At 44.6% G+C, this 18,278-nt stretch overlaps 1 protein-coding gene across 1 annotated transcript in view; it reads right to left on the bottom strand.

Annotated features, from left to right (window-relative positions):
• The window catches only part of LOC144767635 (cell adhesion molecule CEACAM2-like), a 30,552-nt gene extending 20,265 nt beyond the window's left edge, over positions 1 to 10,287 (bottom strand). Inside the window, 2 exon segments of the mRNA XM_078651034.1 lie at positions 9,720 to 10,070; positions 10,284 to 10,287. Coding sequence (XP_078507160.1) covers positions 9,720 to 10,070; positions 10,284 to 10,287 — 355 coding nt within the window.
• Positions 10,288 to 18,278: the final 7,991 nt, after the last annotated feature.

The raw sequence follows: 18,278 nt of genomic DNA, 5'->3' as shown, positions 1-18,278 counted from the left end.
AAGGTAGGTGTTTAGGCTTAGCGCAAGTGGTCTTGACCTCCTTGTTGATGGTGCGATCACCCAGCAGGGACACTAGCAGCACTTGTTCCCCATCCCTGATTACAGCTGCAAGAAGTCTTAGCAATCGTTCTTGTCCTGAGGACAAGGGGGCTCCCACTTTTATAGTGCAAATCCTGACACACCTGTGACTTGGGGCCATATGTATCAAGCAAATTAGCATTCTGCGAATTTCGGCCTTTGCGAATGCTAATTTGCAAAATGGTATGTATGAAACATTTTGGCAGCAAAATAAGGAATAGCAAAATTTGCCATTCCTTGATTTGCGATTGCACTTAAGGAATCGCAAATTTTGCGATTCCTTAAATGCAATGTATCAAAGAAAAATAAATTCAAAAATGCCCATAAGGATTCGCAAATTACCACCAATTTCTAGTTGGTAGTAAGTAGCGAAGTCTTTTCAAAAAGCAATTTTTTTAAAATCCAAAGGTGCCATATGACGCTCATACATGCCCTTAGGGCATGTATGTGCGCCATATGCCCACACATGTCATTTTCAGGGGTGCAGGAGGGTGTTCTTGTGACACCCTTGCACCCTTGTAAATATTAGCAATTTGCGATTAGCAAATTGCTAATCGCAAATTTCCCCTTCATTCCTATGGGCCTCCTGGCCCATAGAAATGAATGGGAAAATTGCGATTAGCAATTTACTAATCGCAATTTAGGAATGTTAAGGAATCACTAAAAAGAAGCGATTTCCTACATACATACCATTTTGCGATTTCTAAATAGCGATTCCTTAAAAATCGCTATTTAGGAATCGCAAAACTGTATGTTGATACATATGGCCCTTAGTGTCTGGCCTTTGAAATTCGTGGTGAGGGTGTCAGCTTCTTTGAAGTGCTCGCTGCCCTGCACTGCTCTTTCTCAAAGGGACAGTGGCCCTCAGCAGAAGTGGCTTCAATTCTGAGTGACACAAAAGACAGGCCAAGGGAGTAATGAGGGATCACACCTGGCAGTAAGCCTGCACTGAAATCTACTCCATAAAGTCTGAAAAGTCAACGCATTCCTCTCTACCAACATTTCCTAGTTCACAGTACCATTCGCATCAGTCCCACATCTCTCTAACAATGAGCCCCCACTCATCAGTAACTCTTCCTGAAATCAAAGAGATCGTTGATGTGCACAGAGGATGCTCTGCTCCTCGCCCTCAATGTGTGTGTCCCACACCAGACCTCAGGAATGTCAATAATATATTTCTACTGTCGTGGGATTTTTGTCCTTAAATCACAAGGCTCGTCTGTGCTTCAGTAATGGAACCAACAGGCCTCATTGTTATGTACCACCCCAGGCACTCACTTACATCCCAGCATCCACACACAAGTATCATGTGCTGTCCGGTGCTTCACACAATCCATGCAGGCCAAGGGTGAATGAGGTACACAGACACAGAACTTTACATCACTGGGTCAGTAGGCCCTCCAGGAACACAGCAAAAAACACAGTTGGTGGACAGAATGTAGAAAAATGTCATACATTCACCCCAGTACAAGGATCTGTGCCTACATCCATCGTTTTTTTGCACTCCACACCACCCCGGGTTAGACACTGGCTATATGCAAATCAGCTCTGACCCTGTGCCTCATGGGAACAGTCCAGTCCGAACTACCAAGCCATGTCTTTCCCAGACCGGAATCAAGCATCCAACTGGTCCCAGGATGCTTGTTTCCGGTCCAGGGAAGACATGGCTTGGCAGTTCGGGCTTGACTGTTCCCATGAGGCACAAGGTCAGACTGATTTGCATATAGCCATGTCTGAACTGGGGTGGCTGAGTGAACTAAAGAATGGTGATGGATTAAACCCAGATCAGTTGACTGGGGGTGAGTGTTTGATTTGTTCAAACGCTCCGTCCATCATCCCCTTTTGTATCGCTTTGTTCGCCCTAAGTGTGGAGGGTATGCTCAGACGTGAGTCCCTTGTTCACTTAGCCACTGGATTCAAGATAGCCTAGCTGATGAGGATTATGAATCCGAAACCGGTCCCAGGATGCTTGTTTCCGGTCCAGGGAAGACATGGCTTGGCAGTTCTGGCTGGACTGTTCCCATAAGGCACAGGGTCAGACTGATTTGCATATAGCCATGTCTGAACTGGGGTGGCTGAGTGAACTAAAGAATGGTGATGGATTAAACCCAGATCAGTTGACTGGGGGTGAGTGTTTGATTTGTTCAAACGCTCCGTCCATCATCCCCTTTTGTATCGCTCCAGGAACACAGGCAACAAGCATTTGCAATGCAATAGGTCTCATATTCGAGAATGTTTGAGCTATTGGCATTGTAATTGATGTGTTTACAGAACCTGCAAGCGGTGCACATACATGGCATAAATCTGCTGCTCATGCTGTGATTGAGGTATCATTTTTTGCTGTTTGTTGCTTTTTCCTCCCAACCATTACTTTTCCGTGTTCACCCCACTGCCCATGCTCTCCCTTGTCCACAGCCCCTTTTCCCATGGCATTGCTTGTCTGTCCCAATGGGATGGGATAATTGAAAAAAAAAAACCACTTACCTTTTCTGCCGTCTCACCTTCATCTCCGCTTCAGCAGCAGGAAGCACACAGGCACACAGGCTCCCCTGAGCCAACCACAACGGTGCAATGCAGCATTGTGATTGGTCCAAGCGACGTAGATAGGCACTCAGATCGGGGCCGGGAGCCTGTGGATATTCCCCACCAGGCTGTGTATTACAGCCTGATGAAGATCATGCAAAGTGCGCATGACTGTTTGGCGGTGCCAAGACCGCTGGCCAAGCAGTCATGCACACTTAAGTGTGCACAAACTACTCCTCCTCCCTGAACCACCAGCCTCGCCCCACCCAGCCCAGCACAACAGCAACAAAAAATAAAATGATAATAACGTTGTTATTACTTTTTATGTTTCCCTTTTTCACTACTCTAAGAGAAGTGAAGTGATGCTTCTCTGCCTTAGCAGAGGAGCCACCACTGCTGGTGCATGATTTGTGCAGCACAGTAATTGTAGCTCAGACCAGGCAGGTCCAGGAATCACATAGAAATGCAGACCAACAACGACCGATGAAAGAATCATGACCAACCTGGGCATGTGCAGTTCTCAACACTTGGATACTTTGGGATATTGGGAGACCCACTGCGGCACCAGGTTTCCCTATCTCAGGTAGTCACCTTTCTGTGTGTTTCCTTAACCAGAAATACACTGAACTTCACCACAATGAGGGTACGCTTGGTTTGCACCTCCAAGTCACAGGCAAGATTCTAGACTTTGCAATGCCTAAAATAGGCCTATGCCTCTATCCACAGATTAGATTAGCCTGTGGCAAAGTACAAGTCTGAATACCACATGTTAATAAAGCCTCAGAGTGGTCAGCTGAGCATGTATACCTCAGGTTACAATGCCATCTGATCATGTCACACACTCAGGGGCTGTTCATTCCAGGTAGATATGAACCCACAATGGGACAGGGAAGTCTCATGAAGCACAGAGAGACAGACATTTTACCAGAACATGCCTCTCGACTCATTTCAGCTAGTGACATTTTCGGAGTTTATGTGATGCAGAACATTTTCTGAAATTAGCTACTCAGCTTCGATGTGTGACACTTGTCAGGGCTCAAGGTTGCAATGCAAATAATGGTCTAAACTATGAATAAGTACCTAATAATTTCCACATTATAGACACAAGATTGATAAAGTCAATGTGTTGGGCTACAATCAGGAACTCATTCGAACAGAGGCTAACAGACCTCAAACACACCCAGTTGCAGGTTCAGACAGGTCCAGTGCAGCGTGGTAGAATGTTGTAGGGAGGCCTCTGGAGCTTGAGATAGCTGATCCTATACCAGAAGACCAGACACCTGATCCTTGGTGTCACTCTGATAGTCCTGGGAGCAAGGAGCAAGGCAGTTCTCAAGAAGGTGTGTAGTCTACTGACAGTCCAAGGCAAGCTTTAAGTAGCAGGGCAGGCCTCTGGTAGCAGCAGGGCAGTCCACTGAGGTACAAAGCATGTCTCATGCAGCAGGGCAGTCCTCTGAAGGACAATACTGTCCTTCTGGTGGTCCTAAAGAGTTGGCCTGGGGCTCCAATGCTTATACCCGTTGCTACCTTTGAAGTGGAAGAAACTTATAGACTTCCCCCACATCCGGTTCTGTAATTTCCTTCCTTCGCATGTCTAGGCTCCATGGCATCTGGGGTGACAATAGGCGGGTGTACTGTTCTTTGTAAGAGTGCTGAAGGCGGCCTCCTTTAAATGTAATTAGGGCAGAGAACAGATGTGCTCTTCTCATCCTGGCAGGAGGGCTTATCCTGCCAACGCCTAGTCCCTTTTTGTCTCACTGTCCGGGAGGACTACACAAAGGCCAACTACACCCAGGACACAGACTGCATGCACCAAATGGTTAGGATATGAAAAGGACAGCTTTTCAACAATGGAATTTTCAGAATTGTGACTTCATATCCCACTTTATCATTAAAGAGGGTTTATTAATTGCAATTCATGTCAGTGTAAACATGACTTTCCCACCTGTTTCTAATCAAATATTTCCACTTATAACATGTATTAAGGTAACCCAATGTTATCCAATGAGAGATAAAAGTCTTACACTGTGGAGAAGCGTGGCTCAGTGGTTAGAGGCGGCAGACCCGGAAGCTGAGATCGACCGTGGACCAGGGTTCGATTCCCCGCCTCAGCGGGTCTCGGGCTCAAAATTCCACGGACTCGACAATTCTCGCTCCGGTGCCTACTCAAATCACGGGGTCACACTCTGCAACTCTGGGCAATAGCTTGCTTAATCTCCACTACGGCCCCTCGCGGCGGGATGCCTGGCTTTCACCTTGTGGACACCCTGCCGGGGTTTCTCACAGGGGAATACCAGGACGGGTTCCCTAAGCAAGCGCCAGGATGCCCTTTGGGTGACAGGTTTGCGCTATATAAGTACACCTACATTTACATTTACATTTTACAGAAGTGGAAAATTAATTTAGGTATTTTTTTCGCTACCAGGACATATAAAACTTTAAAACACGTCCCATTTTTAAATACAATACACCCTTCCCTATGGGCCTGTTTAGAGCTTACCATAGAGGTGACATATGTATTAAAAAGAAAGGGTTAGGCCTGGCAAAAGGTGTATTTTACCAGGTCCAACTGGCAGTTTAAAACTGCACACAGGGTAGAATGGAAGGCTTGGGACCTCTTTCTGAAGGGCAACTGAAGTGGGAGGCACAATCATTCCAGGACGCCCACAAGTAGCATTTAAATAACAGACCCTGAATGAATGTAAAACCACTGTACTAGGTACTTAAAAGCAAGCAATATCGGTTTTTAGCAACCAGGAGGGTAGAAGGCAAAACATTTGGGGGAAGAGTAAACTAAACACTGACAGATCTAACATGTATCCCCCAGCTGAAAGAGGGGAGGTCCATCCATACTCATGGGAGTTATCATCACTAAGGTTGAAGAACACAAATAGAACATCAGCTCTGGGGTGGTCTGACCCAGGGCAGTGTTCTACCATGAAGTCAATTCCTTGTAAGGAGATGAACCACCTCAACAATTTTGGATTCTCACCCCTCATCCACATGAGCCATCTAAGGAGCCTGTGGTTTGTCCGAACCATAAGTGAGCCTCAAACATGTATGCTCTCTGGTTCATCTGTGACCAGACCACAAAAAGGCTTCTCTCTCAATAGCACTCCACCTCTGTTCCTTGTGAAGTAAACTCAAACTGGTGAATGGTTTAGGTTTGCCTAGGCCCTCCTCATCTAACTGTGACAGTACAGCCCCTATGTCATGCTCAGAAGCATCTGTCTACACTATGATTTCCTGTGGTAAAAAAGAATGCAGACCTCTGTTTAGCCCCCCCCCCAATTCAGAGCAAACTGCCTGAACCCTAATGTCAAATCAAAAGTACTACGGAACTTGGCAGCTCCCAACCGGCATATGAGCTTCTCAGCTCAGAGGATGAGGTGAGGTCAGTACGAGTTTTGGTAACTGAGTTGAGCCCCCTATAACCCACACATACCCTGAGTTCTGGGGTGGCACCTGTTGGGGCAGCTTTGGATACCAGCATCACTCGGCTGGGCCAGGTACTATTTGAGTGCTAAGTATGTTGGAAACATCCTCCTTAAAGCTAGCCCTCACCTGTAAGATAACCTGGGAATGTTATTCTTCACAGACATAATGTCCCCTGTGCCGGTGTCATGGGTACACAAATCTGTGAACCCAGGGGTGAGGGAGAACAGTGAGGCAAACTTCTCCAGAAAATGGTAATAGTCCCTCTACTGTTCTGGGGTCAGGGTAGGTGAGAGGTTGACAAGCTCCACTGACCCATCCTACTCTTTGGAAGATAGGAGGTCAAGAAGAAGTTCAATCTTCTCTTCCACCTCATTTTTCACCTGGAGTATATTGACTTCAGACCTTTCATAGTGTGATTTTCAGGCAATTAACATGGAGTGCCCTTAATGGGTACCTGGGAGTTTGAGGTCCACCAGGAAGGTGACCTCCCCATCTTGTCGTACACCTCATTAGACCCTGATAGGTGCTTGAGTAGGCCCTGGACTACATTGGCTCTTTAACCCACACTTTATGTCCAGTTTGAAACTCGACCAGAGTGGCCTCTTTTGTCATACCATAGCTTCATAACATCCTGGCTTGCTTCCAGATTTCCAGAAGCCTTCTTCTAGAAGTGTTGCATCCCATTTCTGAGAGCAGCAGCATCTGTGAAGGGCATTTTGGTAGCTAGCTCCTACCCCTTCTTCGCCAAACTGAGCGGTCCCCTAACAGGGTAGCCAGATCGGAGTTCAAATAGGTTAAATTAAAGTTCCTCCTATGGCACCTGCCTGTAGGCAAAAACCTGGTATTTTAAGACAACATCACACTTCCGCCTCATGGGCTTAAGTAGGCCCATAACCATTCCTTTAATAGTCTTGTTGAATCTCTATCAACAAGCGCATCCTTTTTCCTTGTCCAGGGCTACCTCCCGGCTCAGAACAAGGTTGGCAAAATCCCGAGTTTTCACATGATGCAAAATGTATCAAATTTCACATTACATATTGTTGGGTCATTTTTGCTTACTGGAGGCTCATTCAGAAGCAAACTATTTTGCTGAGAAAATCATTTACAAACCTCTATCGGTATCTCACAATTTAATAATGAATATTACATATCATTTTAAAAGTATAATTTTTTAAGGAATTTGCCAACATTTTCCAGAAAAAATATGCAATTTTCCCATAGTTCCTGCCTACGTCCTATATTAGGGTCTGTTTCTCTTATAAACTTGTCCTCTTGTCTCTTGTAAACCTGTCGCCAGCATTAAAAAATTGTAAATATAAGAAACCAATTTAAAGGGTGAAAAGCAACCTAGGATCTTTTCCAGAAATATTTCACAGAGTATCACTGGAAGCAAACGCAACCCTCCAATCCTTGAGGTAAAGACAGTCCGTGACTCTGGCTAATGTACAAATCTGGTAGAAAGAGAGAGGGCGATTCTCTGCAGCAGGCTCTGCATTGTGAAACGTGCACTGCCAGGACCCAAACACTGCAACAAACAACTGCCTTTCAGAAACATATTTAACCCCTTGCCTACGGGGCTAATTTCCCCGCTGTGCTGGGGGAAGAGGGGGGCGTGCACAGCACCCCAGTGCTCATGACGAGCTCAGCTCGTCATGAGCTACGGTGGCCGTGTGCTCATGATGAGCTGAGCTCGTCACGACCACGCCCGTTCCAATGGAACGGCCAGCACAGCAGGGGAATTATCCCCGCTTGGGCGCGGTGCAACGGTCATGACGATTTCCATGGTGGTATCCCCAAGGAATTACTCCTGTCCAAATTTGACAGATAAACTGATATCATCGATCATTGATAGTCCAGTTCTATATTCAGCAGATCCAGTCACCCCTATTGATTAGTTTTGAATGTCTATTGCCCTCTCCAACATCTAAAGTCCTTGCTAGCATCAAAATACCTGTAGCAAAATAGTTTGTACCATATATTCATTTATCCACATCCACTTTTTCACCATTCACAATGTCAGAATCTCTTGTGGGACCCATCTGACGTTCAGCAGACTTAAATCCATTCGGATCAACCTACTCTCCTGCAGAAAACAAATGTATCCTCTGGTGTCTCTTAATGCCCTCAGAACTGCCCTTCTCTTGACTGGCACCTTAAGCTAACAATGTATGTTTACTCAGGATGAAAATCTAGGTGCCCACATATCTATGACCTGTTCACAAAACCTCCTCCTTGAGTGCCAATCAATGACCCATGGCAACATTACGGTGTGTACCAGCTTAAAAGAATCTCTCTTCTGAGTGTGTGACCTCCCCAACTTGCTCTCCATCAGCATGCCTGTACCTCATGTAACCAGGGCCCCCTGAGCTTTTCTCCAACTGTCTCCATCAGAAGTTGCAACGACCCTCCATGCCTCAAGCTCTGGACACTTATCCCAACTCCCCCATCCCTTCCTGGTCAGGTGGCACCTGTGATAAGCATCTCAGTAGCAAGTTCACGAGCAACTCAGTCCTACAAGTTATCTAAAATGACCCCCAACAATGTCGCCAGCATTACAAAATTGTAAATATAAGAAACCAATTTAAAGGGTGAAAAGCAACCTGGGATCTTTTCCAGAAATATTTCACAGAGTATCACTGGAAGCAAATGCAACCCTCCAATCCTTGAGGTAAAGACAGTCTGTGACTCTGGCTAATGTACAAATCTGGTATAAAGAGAGAGGGCGATTCTCTGCAGCAGGCTCTGCATTGTGAAACGCGCACTGCCAACACCCAAACACTGCAACAAACAACTGCCTTTCAGAAACATATTTAACCCCTTGCCTACGGGGCTAATTCCCCCACTGTGCTGGGGGAAGAGGGGGTGTGCCAGACCCAAGATACTCCCAGAGACAACATCCAGGGATTGTAACTACTTACAGTGTGGGGAAACTCTGCCTTCAATGGCTACATACATCCACACTGTCAGAAATTAAGCAACACTTAACTTTACTTAGAGAAGGTGCTGACTTGCGTGATTTCATCATGGGACCACGCAAACAGCGTCAAAAACGTTTCATAGCGGCCTCTATATATGCAGCTTACAACGAAGCTTGGAAAGTAACTCAAATTGAGACAGCAGAAAAAATATAGGAAATTGACTGTGTTAATTTGGAAAAATCACTTTCTGTTGTAGACAATGGGTTAATGACTCTGTCTTCCAGAATATATTCACTGGACAGTATTGTATCTTCTGCAATCGATATATAGAGCAAGACTTACTGATGTTGCAACGCGGTCAGTCTCAATTACGGTGCTTATGACGAGCTCAGCTCGTCATGAGCTACGGTGGCCGTGTGCTCATGATGAGCTGAGCTCGTCACGACCATGCCCGTTCCAATGGAACGCCCAGCACAGCAGGGGACTTATCCCCGCTTGGGCGCGGCGCAACGGTCATGACAAGCTCAGCTCGACATGAGCACACAGCCACCGTGGCTCATGACAAGCTGAGTTCGTCATGAGCATGGGAGGAGTTAAAAACATGTTTATGCAACATAACATTAGCACTACAGTGATTTATTCAAATTCTTAGTGTAAAACTGCTGCTTAGCTTTCTTGTACAATGTTATAAGAAATACCAAAATAAATAAAAATTACGGGAGAAGAAGAAAGTAAATGCCCCTGTCCGGTGTGGCCACTCACCGTGGACTTGCAGCTCCTTATAGACTGTGCTTGGTAGTTCACCATTTGATGTCACATTCACTGTGTAGTTCCCGGTGTCGTTCATCCGCAGGTCTCGGATGCTCATGGTCCCGTTGACGTACGCGGTCTCCCGGCCCGTGTACAGAGGGCCGTTTAACTGTTTGGAGCCAGACTGTAGATAACTGATGATCAGTTGTGGGTTAGACACCTTTGGACCTTTGTACCAGGAGAAAGCCAGTAGATTCTTAGTTGCTGGGGAATCGAAGATGGCCGTCTCTCCCACCGCAGCTGTGACCAAACCTGCAAAGGGCACCTGCCCCGCCGTCCCCGGGGTCCAGACGCAGAGCCAGGCTGGAAGGGAGGAGAGAAGGAGAGAGTTGAACCTGAACCTGCTGGAGGGTGAGGACTAGTTTGAAGCTTCTAACTTTACTCATATGTCAGTAAACGTTTCCTCTCAAGCACTGGGAATTGGTGACACTTATTCCGAAATGTGGACCTGAAACAAGCACTAGCAGAGCCAATAAGACTGGTTCTTTTATAAGTTCTTGACATAGATCAAAATACCCATTATTGCACAATACCCTTTTGCTACTGAGAGGTGCATGTACTCTGCCCCTATAAGTATTGCTGCAGAGCTGGGAAGTACTTGAACTCGAGCTTCCAAATTTTAAAAATAAAAGGGGCATATTACCAACAAGTAGCGATAATTATCGCTAATGGTCGCTAAGCCTATCGCTGGATATGTTAGTGGAGAAAACATGCTAGTAGCAACGTTTTTCTCCACTGTGCTAAAATATCTAGCGATAGCGGCGAAATGCGTGAATATAGCTGAGAATACAGACGATATTCACACATTAGCGACGAAATGCTCTTAGCCATGTTATCCACCGCCCATTGGATATACAGGCTAAGAACTGGTCTGGGCAGGTGTTAGTATTTGGAGATATTCGCGCTTAGCGTAAATATTTCCTTCGCTACGCCTGCCTTGCTAATAGGCGATAGCGACGTTAGCGACTGCTTTCAGTCGCTAACTGGTTGGGTATGCCCACTGTGCATGTCATTAGCGATAAACATCGCTGACATGCAAAGCGGGCCCCAAACCGCTCGCTATCGCCTAAAAGCTGTCGCTAACATCAGTTAGCGACAGCTTGCTAATAGGTCGATAGAATTATCGACGCTTAGCAGCCGCTAAAGCAGCGAAAATTGCCTATTGCCCTGCTTAATAATATGCCCCAAAAGTACTTTGAGAATGTAAATAATATTTTATTTAAACCAGGTATTGGCCCCACGGACCGCTGCTTACTCTCAAAAGAAGAAACTTCAAAGTTTCTTTTTTTTTCTTAAATGTATCCTGCTTTCCTTTGAGGCTGCATTAAAACAAGCATTTGCAATGCAATAGGTCTCGCATTTGTGAAAGTTTGAGTGTTTGGCATTGTAAATTATGTTGTTTTTTATTTCTTTGTAGTCATTTGTAGTGAATTGGATGTATGCTGTTTGTAGTGGAGTTTTGTGGTTTGCATTAGAATGTTTAGTTGTGGATATGTATGTGGTTGAATTGTGTGGTATATAGTGTATTTGTGTGGTGTAAATATGTGATATGGTGAATAGATAGGGGTGAGAGCTGTATAAATTAGATAGATAGATAGAATGAGAGGGATAGGTAACTTGTGTATAAAGGGGTGACTGAACTGTAGACAACATGGTATAAATAATGTGTGAGAAAGAGATAGAAGGAAAAATAATGTTATGGATGTATGAAGAGGCTGTGGTTGTTGTTTATGTACCAGATAGTGAAAGAAGAGGAGAGAGAGTGAATTTGAAGAGGCACAAAAAACGCTCACAAATGCAAAAGATTATGGTTTTGTGTAATATCTCTACACAAAGGGACAGTGAAACACACGAACATACACACATCCTGGGGAAAAAAATGTCATGCTTACACATACAGCCATATGCTAACACAGGAACCCTAGCATGCAGCCATCAAACATACATGCATGGTTATTTGCAGTTGTTTCGTTGTGCGGGTCCACAACCAATCATCAGCGCTTCAGTGCTTCCCAACGGGGTTCACGCTACACAAATATCTCTATATAGAGAAAGCACAGGAACAGGCATTCATTGACACAAGCAATAGGCATAAAGGTAGCTATACACATGCACCACTTCACACATACACCCTAGTACAGGCAGACAGGGGCATAGGTAACACATATAAGGACACATCCTAACTTGCCAAGTTACCTTAGACCCCACGTGAAACATGCAATCACACTGTTAAGCTTGGCCAACAACAATTTACATGCTGGAGTTTGAAACACCTACGTATTAAAGGTAAGACCTCAACCAAAGCCAGAGAGGGCCTCTCTGTGTACCTTGTAGAGGGGCCCCTTCAACTTTCGTTATGCCACTGCTTTTCACAAAGCCTCCAGGTCCGTGCCCTCGGCAGGCGAGCCCTGATTCTCTCAAGCAGAGGCCTGGGAGGAGGATCTGGAGTTAGAGGCGGGTCTGCTGATAGGGCATGAAGCGCTGTTGGATGCCGTCTCTGTGGGGTATAGGAGCAGGTGGCCAAACAACCCAAAGGGTGTGGGACTTTTTTTATGATTATTCATTTATAACACAACACATTCATCCCACAGGAGCCTCTTTTAAATAAATGAACTTCAGTAATGATTGTTCTTTTGCTATTAAACTAAAATGAAAAAGGTTTATAAAAATACATCCAATGGAGGCTGGAGATGAAGAATACCAAACAGAAGCACGTCACACAAAGCACAAACAGAAGCACGTCACAAAAAGCACAAAGAGAAGCACGTCACACAAAGCATGAACAGAAGCACGTCACTCAAAGCACAAACAGAAGCACGTCACACAAAGCACAAAGAGAAGCACGTCACACAAAGCACAAACAGAAGCACGTCACACAAAGCACAAAGAGAAGCACGTCACACAAAGCACAAACAGAAGCACGTCACACAAAGCACAAAGAGAAGCACGTCACACAAAGCACAAACAGAAGCATGCCACACAAAGCACAAAGAGAAGCACGCCACACAAGCACAAAGAGAAGCACGTCACACAAAGCACAAACAGAAGCATGTCACACAAAGCACGAACAGAAGCACGTCACACAAAGCACAAACAGAAGCACGTCACACAAAGCACAAACAGAAGCACGTCACTCAAAGCACAAACAGAAGCACGTCACACAAAGCACAAACAGAAGCACGCCACACAAAGCACGAACAGAAGCACGTCACACAAAGCACGAACAGAAGCACGCCACACAAAGCACAAACAGAAGCACGTCACACAAAGCACAAACAGAAGCACGTCACACAAAGCACAAACAGAAGCACGTCACGCAAAGCACAAACAGAAGCACGTCACACAAAGCACAAACAGAAGCACGCCACACAAGCACAAAGAGAAGCATGTCACACAAAGCACGAACAGAAGCACGTCACACAAAGCACGAACAGAAGCACGTCACACAAAGCACAAACAGAAGCACGTCACACAAAGCACAAACAGAAGCATGCCACACAAAGCACGAACAGAAGCTCGTCACACAAAGCACAAACAGAAGCACGTCACACAAAGCACAAACAGAAGCATGTCACACAAAGCACGAACAGAAGCTCGTCACACAAAGCACAAACAGAAGCATGCCACACAAGCACAAAGAGAAGCATGTCACACAAAGCACAAACAGAAGCATGTCACACAAAGCACGAACAGAAGCTCGTCACACAAAGCACAAACAGAAGCATGCCACACAAGCACAAAGAGAAGCACGCCACACAAAGCACAAACAGAAGCACGCCACACAAAGCACAAACAGAAGCATGCCACACAAGCACAAAGAGAAGCACGTCACACAAAGCACAAACAGAAGCACGTCACACAAAGCACAAACAGAAGCTCGTCACACAAAGCACAAACAGAAGCATGCCACACAAGCACAAAGAGAAGCACGCCACACAAAGCACAAACAGAAGCACGTCACACAAAGCACAAACAGAAGCACGTCACACAAAGCAGAAGCACGTCACACAGAGCACAAACAGAAGCACGTCACACAAGCATGTCACACAGAGCACAAACAGAAGCACGTCACACAAAGCACAAATAGAAGCACACCACACAAAACGCAAACGGAAGCACGTCACACAAAGCACAAACAGAAGCACGTCACACAAGCACAAAGAGAAGCACGTCACACAAAGCACAAACAGAAGCACATCACACAGAGCACAAACAGAAGCACGTCACACAAGCACAAACAGAAGCACGCCACACAAAACACAAACGGAAGCACGTCACACAAAGCACAAACAAAAGCACGCCACACAAGCACAAAGAGAAGCACGTCACACAAAGCACGAACAGAAGCACGTCACACAAAGCACAAACGGAAGCACGTCACACAAAGCACAAACAGAAGCACGTCACACAAAGCACAAACAAAAGCACGCCACACAAGCACAAAGAGAAGCACGTCACACAAAGCACGAACAGAAGCACGTCACACAAAGCACAAACAGAAGCACGTCACACAAAGCACAAACGGAAGCACGTCACACAAAGCACCGCGCACAAAGTATGCCCCGGGTCAAAACAAAGAAAATACTGCATGATGCATTCTTTATAATCTTGGAGAATGGTAAAATGTATGTGCCTGGGGGGAGCAAGGGGAAGAGAAAAGGAGGTGCCGCCGTCACCCTCTCCTTGAACCCCACAGTCTGGCAGCTCCCAGTCCCTTTGTATCCATGTCCGAGCAGGGGAGCGACGCTGGGGAACAGTGGTCGGAGAGAACTATTGTGTTTACTTTGTGACGGGAAGCATAGTGCTCTGCTCTTAAACTTTAACCTCCATGAGGAAAAGCCGGCCGAAAGCCTGTGGTGCAGCATCCAGTACGGCTTTGAACAGAGGAACTTGACGGGGTGGGAGCAACTCCACCATAGCAAAAGAGAATCCATTACGGTCGGGGAAGCGGGAGAGCGTGTCATCCTGGGTTAAAAAAAGCCACTGCAGACACAAAATATTTTTTTTTAGAAACATTATGCATGGGGAAGTGCATTGCTATTGTGGCTCCAAGTTGTCGGACCTGCAAGCGTTAACAACAAAAAGCGTCCACCATTGCCGAAGCTGGCGTCCTGCGAGTGCTGTGTGGGGGCAGCCACTGTTAGAGTGAAAGCACGCATGGCACACTGGAAATAGAAACAAGAAGTGGAGCCTTTGTTATCCGCTCTGTCGTGCCTGCCTCAGCAAGACATGATTTAAGGTAATAGTGCCCCCTAACTGCTAATGAAAGCTAGAGTGTAAGGACACATGTAAGAGGGTCTGTCCTTACTGGAGGTAACAACAGAAGAGAGGGAGGTGCTAAGGAGGGAGTACTAAGCCTCTTCATGAATCAAAAGCCATCATTTACAAAGGACAGAAAGAGCAGCCAATTATAAAGATGGGTGGAAAATGGGAGGAGCTTAATGTCCATACCTGAATTCAGCATGTCTAGAAGACACAGCGCAAATTCTGCCTAGGCAAAACCTATAAAATTAAAAAAGCAATCGCAGACATGGTGGTCTCCTCATCTCAACATGCCACCATCCCTGTGATGGCTGTGATTCCTAATGGGTCGCAAACTGTGATATTCCTCATTAATATTCACGAGCCAGCTCGATTAACAACCCACAAGGAATCCCTAAATGAAACTCAATGAGTTTCATACAGTAGGAATACTGATTTCCTATTTGTGATTCGGAGAGAATTGTAATTAGGAATTCAGTATTACTTATGTTTGTACATCTGGCCCTTTATGTTACAGATGTACCGGAGGCCCAATACTCAGGGGCATTGATTTATGTTGCAAATCTAGCAAGGAGGTCTGACATATGTATTGTGTAAGGCATATGTTTAAGCTAATAAAACATTTTGGAATATATTGCAATTACACTATGATGTGGTCTGCAGAGAAGTATTTTGTTACATTAAATTTCACAGATTACTTTCAGGTTTGTTTTTCTTATCACCTCTGACAAACCCTCAAGGTGAAGATTTGCAGTGTGTTAATTCTTGTTAGGCCATTTGAGCAGGGGTTTATATTGTTTTTTTATTGTTTTATCAACAGTAATTTTGTACATATTTGTAATTGTATGACTTCAATAGTTGCTTTGTAGGAGAGTGGGAGACAGTGGGTTAATATTTGGGGTGGATGGAGATCCACCACGTGTTATAATACCACTATAATGGTTAGGTCTGGTAAAGTGTTCAGTAACTTAAACATGAGCTCAAACCCTGGTAGCTGTAGGACAGAGCAGACAGGCCAAACTTAATACAATGTGTAAAGCATTTAGAAGCTCAAAAACAGATTTTAAAGTAGAAAATACAACACAATAAAAAACCCACGCATATACATATAAATAGAGAATATTTTAATAAAAAAATTGACACCACAACAAATAAATATCCAAAAAGGGGAACTGGATATATGATTTTTTTTACTTTTCAATAATAATAGAGCCCAAAAGCATGAGGCACTATCCTCTGTTATCTGGTTGTGCTTGACTGGGACCTAGATGCGGAGCATGGGTCTCTGAAATGGAAGTAAAAAATCTTCAGTGGGTCACGGTATCAGACTGCGACTTAAAAGAGCTCCAGGAGGCCACATAGCTGTTGAATGAGGTCCTGGTGAAGCCACTGACTTTTTGCGGGAAAGCTCAGGGCAAGAGCAATTCAAGATGTGCACCCAAGAAAGGTACCTCAATGGATGCATTCTTATGGCGCCTCTGCCTGATGAAGAGTTTTATGTTCGGACCTAGTCAATTTTTGGATCTCTGACTCCTCTGGTGTGGCAAGGCTGTGAGATGCAGCTACGTAGGGCTCCATTAAGCCTGATAACCTCCCTGCTCAGTCACACTCAAATGGATTTGCTGCTGCAGAAAAGCTCTGAGGGAGTAGTAGCAACCTCAATCTTTGGCCCATTGGCACTGAATCTTCATTGGATTTATTTGGCAAGTTTGTTTCTGCGCGTCAGAGGTCTTTGTAGCCAAAAAGCTTTTGAGTCCCAGAGTTTTCAGGATTTCAGGAGCAATATACTTTGCACAGCCAAGGGTACTTGGCACAGCACTTGGGGGTCAAGACTCACTTCAGCAGAAGGTCCAGGATAGTCCAATTGGAACTGGTTTGCTGAGCTCGTCGGGAAAAGGGATTCCAGCAGCTTGTTATGTCCCTGTATCTATTTTTCATGGTAATAAACAATGTTTTATTTATTAATTGTTTTTTTAATATATTTATCATTTTCCAGAAGAAGAAGAAGCACGAACCACAAACATAAAGTGTGTTAGACAGAAAATACATTCAATACACTGGAATGTCCAGAAGGGTTATTAACATAGTCAAATCAAATCAAAATATCTTTATTCGGGTTCCATATGTGAAAACCATAAAAGTACATAAAAACGCAATAAATATTAAATTCATTGTAAAGGAATTATTAAAACTGTTACACTTCATTACAGGTTCGTACGGTGCCTAATGCATAATTTTAGATATTGTACTACAGATTTTGTCATCAAAGAATTATCCAAAAATTGCAGTGCTAGGTACGCAGGGCGACATCTACAGATATTCATGACTTTTAGTAGTGGTAATATCCACCTCCTGCGTAGTTGCGTATAGAATTTACAAAAGAATATGACATGAATTGTCGACTGTGGGGACATAGAGTCACATGGACACACTTCGGTCTTGTGAGACCATACATTCTGGATGGGAAATAAAACCAAAAAATGATATATATTAAACCTGAAGCGAGTAAGAAGTAGCTTTTCATATTGCGACAAATCATACTGTAAATAAGGTTGGATAGTTGGAGCCGACTGAATCATTAAGCATTGTTGTACTGAGGGTTTACCTATTTCACACAACATTCGGAGTTCAGACAAATGTGACAGACAAAGTGTTTTTAAGTCTTTTTTTGAAATGTCTGTTACAGATGGTGGGTCTTCAAAGAAGCTCGGACGGCCAATGTCGGTGAGAAAAGATTTTACATATGCCAGCCATTTTATCTTTTTCATATGGTCTAGTTTCATGCAGTCCTCTATTATTGTTCTTGTGAGGTGGCATTCTTCCGTGGCCCATATTCTACGCCACAGCATGATAGGCTGGATCTTAATGATGTCCGATATATAGTGTACTCCGAGTTCAAGGTGACAACCATAAGTGGTGGTGCTGTTAGGAACAGCCAATAAAAACTTTAGGAAGGAGTTTTCCACTTTTTGGAGTTGCTCTACATTCGTTGTACCCCAGACTCCTGCACCAAAGGTGGCTGTGCTGATGGATTTTGCATTATATATCTTAATCATTTCGTTAGGTGGTCTTTTTCCCAAACGAAGTGAAAATGCTTTTAAAGCGCCGACTGTTCTTATGAGGGCTAGCTTTCTGGAATTAATTGCCTCTCTCCAGTTAAATGCCTCATCAATAGTTATACCAAGATAAGGATAGGTGTTAGCTCTTTCAAGTGGCAAGTTGTCCACGAAGATCTTTTTCTCTTTGTTC

This window comes from Lissotriton helveticus, chromosome 7 (assembly GCF_964261635.1).
Source record: "Lissotriton helveticus chromosome 7, aLisHel1.1, whole genome shotgun sequence".
Classification (NCBI taxonomy): Eukaryota; Metazoa; Chordata; class Amphibia; order Caudata; family Salamandridae; genus Lissotriton; species Lissotriton helveticus.
The sequence above is the reverse complement of the archived record's forward strand: the minus strand, read 5'-3'. Positions and strand labels throughout refer to the sequence as shown.